At 41.3% G+C, this 4,836-nt stretch overlaps 1 protein-coding gene across 9 annotated transcripts; it reads left to right on the forward strand.

Annotated features, from left to right (window-relative positions):
• Positions 1-1,466: 1,466 nt before the first annotated feature.
• On the forward strand, positions 1,467-4,490 carry LOC100278693 (uncharacterized). Of its 9 annotated transcripts, none has more exons than XR_556739.4 (3): positions 1,495-2,043; positions 2,135-2,325; positions 4,226-4,485. XR_556739.4 is itself a non-coding variant. In XM_008656536.4 (2 exons), the coding sequence occupies exon 1, from the start codon at positions 1,625-1,627 to the stop codon at positions 2,036-2,038; it is 414 nt and encodes a 137-aa protein (XP_008654758.1). In that variant the 5' UTR covers positions 1,467-1,624; the 3' UTR covers positions 2,039-2,043; positions 4,262-4,485.
• Positions 4,491-4,836: the final 346 nt, after the last annotated feature.

Genomic DNA, 4,836 nt, shown 5'->3' on the forward strand with positions numbered 1-4,836 from the left:
CCCGGCCTGGCCCAAACCCGAAAAGGCACGACATGATTGAATTTCGGGCTGGGCTGGCCCATAATTATTACAGGCTTTACCGGGCTGGTCCATGGGGTTAGTCCTCAGCTTATGACCCGACGCGTTATTGGTTAAACATACCGGGCTCATTTTGGGCGGCCTGAAATCAAATTCTTGCCCAAAAATCACATCGATCCTAAAATTCATATCAAAGCCCAAAATTCACATCAAAACCCAAAATTCACAACAAAGCCCGAAATTCAAAACACATATACCATTTAGTAGACATTAACATTTCAAATCTTATGATTAAAAAAATCAAAGAGCACGAAACCAATAGCTGGTTGAACGTCATCTCTATGATTAAGCATGTGGCTAGCTAAATTGGAGCAGATGATTTCATGATTAAAAGTGGATGACCAAATGAATATGGGCCTTTTCGTGTTTGTTAAATGAGCTATTTCGTGCCTCCTTAAATGGATCGTGCTCGTGCCCGCCCGTGAGCCACGACCTCGCTCAAACACGGCTCGATGCATAATTTCGGCCTGGTCCGACCCGAAATTATTTCGGGACGTGCCATGGTTGGGTCATGCTTCGGGCCAACCTATAAGGTCGCGGGTATAGAATCTTAATCATACCCGTACCCGTGCGACCGTGCGAGTAATTTTACCCTTTAGATTACCCATACCCGCTAGAAAAAGTCTAAAATGCTAATGTGTCAATCACTAAAAATATCAAACAAACACATAAAAATAGTTCAACTTAAAATACAACAAACCATTTGATTACATATCTTGATAGGTAAAACCACAATAATCGTAGAAGTATTTTTATTACCTAAGACGACTTTAATTACATGGTAAATATTGATATCATGCATGTAAATTTTATCCACGGGTACACAGGTATGGGTTACCCGCCTACCCGACCATTAGTATACCCGGTTTCGACTACTCATTGTTGGCTTGTTCGTTTACACCAATCCAACTATGGATTTGCATGGATTAGAACTAAATCAATGCCATAATGCATGTTCTAAAATAATCTAAGTCTATTTTTAAAAAATTATTTGGTTAAACCCATCATGGATTATATTTTAAGGGTTTGAAAATTTTTTAAACTATGAAAGACATGGATTCTATCTATAACTCACTAGGTATGGAACAAATACACGACGATATTGACGAGTTTATATTATAATCTATGAATCAAAAGAATAACTAGTTTTGAGAGATATATGAATTAAATGATGTATTTAATCTTACCATAGAATTAAGTGTGGGGCGTGGATTTAACAAATCCAGAACTGGATTAAATTCACGGTAGAATTCTATCTCGCCACCCGGATTGGTGTATATCATACCGCTTCTGCGCCTCCGTGCCGACCTCTTTTCTGTGACGGAATTGGATCCTCCATGCCAAGGCATGGGCTGAGCCAACTGGACACTCCCCTTGCGTTGTGAAGGCAACGGTCCGCATAATAGCTGTTGCCATTTGGTGCGGCCCATGTTCTCGCCCAACAGAAACCTGAGCCCATTGCCATTTCCAGCGTCTCGTCTCGCTGTATCGTTCGGTCTCCCACCCCTTTCCCCTCTTCGTCGATCTCACCACCGCGCCGACCCCGATGGCCTCCGCCGCCTCATCGGCCGCCGCCGCTGGCAAATCGCTGTTCCAGGGGTTCCGCAGGTTCCTCAAAAAGCCGTGGGAGATCACGGGCCCCTGCGCCTCGCCCGAGTACCGCAGCGCGCTGCCTGGCGCGCTCGAGTACCGCGTCAAGTGCCCGGCCACCGTGCGCGACGACCGCGACAAGGCCATCGTGCCCACATCCGATCCGGAGACAGTCTACGACATCAAGTACTTCACCCGCGACCGCCGCCGGAACCGTCCGCCCGTGCGCCGCACCCTGCTCCGCAAGCCCGACCTCGAGCGCTACATGGTCACCAAGCAGTTTGACCCCACCAAGGACTTCCCCGTGCCATACGTCAACACCACTGTCGAGGAGGACGACAACACGGTCGGCGGTGGCTACCAGAAATGATCCAGGTGGGTGGTGTCTCCTCTTAGATCTGATGTGGCAGCTAGGGTTTCAGCTATGTTGCTTGCTACCCTGTGGTCATGCTTTCCGATTTTCTAGTGGCAGGAGCTTTGCCTAGCATTCAAGTAGGGGGAAACATAATGCTTGATTAGAATTGATATATCCGGGCTGCAAAACGAGCTATTGCTGGCTTGCCACAAAACATGAAGCAGTTATCTGGACATGGTGTGTTTGATGTCGTGTGCGTTACGTGCATTAGCTAACTGGACAGGCCTGCAATGTAAGACAAGGTACCATTTCATCAGAATCAAACACTCCACATAATTTGACATGATCAAGGCATTAGTAATTAGATGCCCATATCTTTATGGCTTGCATTATTGTCTCATAGAGGGACGTTTCTCTATTATTGTTTGTAATTTGGTATCTCCGTTTTTTAATGCTTGAAATGCAATTTCTTCAGGTGTAGGGTTTCACAATAGAGTAGTTATTTTCTTCATGAATGTTTCACTTTACTGTGTACTGAGAAACCTCTATTATTGGGGCTTATGTTTGTGATTTTAGATTCGAGACCGGTTGTGATAAAAAAAATTAGCTTATGGCATTTATGGATGACAGATATTACCATACCTTTCAGTATTAGACAATATCTCAAACCTAAGAGGCTAAGACTACTTTGCTTTACTCGTAAAACTCACGCCCCTTGAGCCACTCCCTCATTCTGTAGAGGCACTTTCTAAGTAGCAAACTTGTGTGAGCTCAAATTTTGCTCTTCCATGTTGTGCAAGAAGTTCAAACAATATATGTTTTCTTAAAATTTGAGTTATTCAAATATATTGAGACGAGGTGTGTTGATACTTCCCTACAAATAAATGTGTTTCTGTTTGCTGAGGAGTTCATTTTGAGTCTTCATCAGCTATGTTACAGTATCAAGAGTCTCAAAACTTATATGTCAGTATGCTGATTCTTATCTACCAACGATGATTCTTCATATAGAGGTCAGCTTCCTTGATGAATAGTCCATCACCTGTCTACCGCAATCATGGTTAATATATTTCTAGTAGTTCTAGATGTATATACACAAGCTAGATAACTGGTTCCAGATGTTTGAACTTTAGCAATTTATATTTCTGAATTAAGAGAATTGAAATGGGGAGAAGTGGATCTGGAATCCATGTGGACTGTGGGCAGAATTGGACATGACAAAAATGGGTTCAATGGGATATGAACTTTACACGATATTCACATATAGAGTGCTCCTGCTTGCAAGATGACTAATGAACTTATGCTGTTTAGTAAAATCAATGAAGTTTAGGTAAATAGGCATGTTTCACTCTGCTTGGAAATTGTACATTTAAAATTAGCTAACAGATTAAGTTTATGAAACATTTTAAAAAACACCCTAGAAGCTGCTTTGTTTTTGAGATCACCCACCCACTACGTTTGCTGCAAAGATCAGCCCACTGCAAATGCTCTATGCTGATTCCTCAACATGGATCCATAACCTAGTCTTTATGAGGGTTGAATACTTATGAAAGTACAGACCTAACACTTTTTAGAACTTCTACCAAATGAATCGCCCATGAAAAACCCGGTTAAACCATTTGTTTCTATGTGGAAAATTTCTCTGCAGCAATATCATAAATCATAAACAAGACTAATCCAAGTATTGGAACAAACTTGACTTGATGCATGACTTGTAGTGGCTTCATGTAGGCGAAAATAGGTAGAATTAGTAAAGCACGTGCAATTGGGTGGTTTGTGACGGAGTAAAGTAGTGTGGGTGGGCATTTACACGGTGGTATCATATAATTCAAGTAACATATGGGTGGCGCTTGCATTTGTCCTTTATGTTTATATCTGTTTTTTTTTTTGCTGCTTCATTTTCAATTTTTTAGGGTCTGGCATCTGTCTTGCTTTTCAAGTCACCCGCGTTATCTCATTAGCTTCATAAAATGTACTCTCGTCTTTTTTCTTTCCTTTTCCTCTGAAGTTTACACTCATTTGCATTGGGTGCATTGCAATTTGCAATTGATGTTTATACTTTTATTTTTAAAAGATGTTTTTAAGTTCTAAAGAAAGAAAAGACATTCTTTCACAGAAAATTAGACACTTGATGCCATTATAGCTGGGTCTGGGCCTTAACTAGCTTCTCTAATTGTTGCCGGCATGTATGTGGTTACATTGCAGGAAAGCTTACTGATTTGATGCTGGTTAATTTGCCAGGCATCCTTGTTGTGCTTGGACTCCATGAGCAGCTGCACAAATTTCGTTTCAGCTTTCAAATATCTCCTTTTTCTGCAAGTTTTCTGGTTGTAAAAGATGATGGTGGCAATAATATGGTACTTGAGCTCACAGGATGCACATTTCTTGTAACCTGTATTCCAAAACTTTATCTACCTGAAACCATAGTTACTGTTTAAGAATAACCAAAGGTTTTCTAATGTGCACATCATCTCCAACTTAACCAGTTATGATGTTTTGACAAAAGGGCGAAAACACTTCGTTTGTACTTCTGTACGATTAGAACATTATGGGCATGGCTTATCAAGTCAACGTGCTTGTGTGTTCATTGATTATTTCTCTACTATAAAGCACTAGATTCATGTGCCACGTGGGAATCGCGTAGGTCCTACGCTTCTTGCGTACCAATGGACAATTACATATATATATTGGGTTGTTACATCATAGATGGAAAACCACCTAAGTCCATTACAACAGGACACAATAGAACAGAAAGTCACACGCAACGCTCTAATATAGTATCATGTCGCTATTTGAAAAAGGTAATATAGTATCAT

The sequence above is a fragment of the Zea mays genome, chromosome 8 (assembly GCF_902167145.1).
Source record: "Zea mays cultivar B73 chromosome 8, Zm-B73-REFERENCE-NAM-5.0, whole genome shotgun sequence".
Lineage (NCBI taxonomy): Eukaryota > Viridiplantae > Streptophyta > Magnoliopsida > Poales > Poaceae > Zea > Zea mays.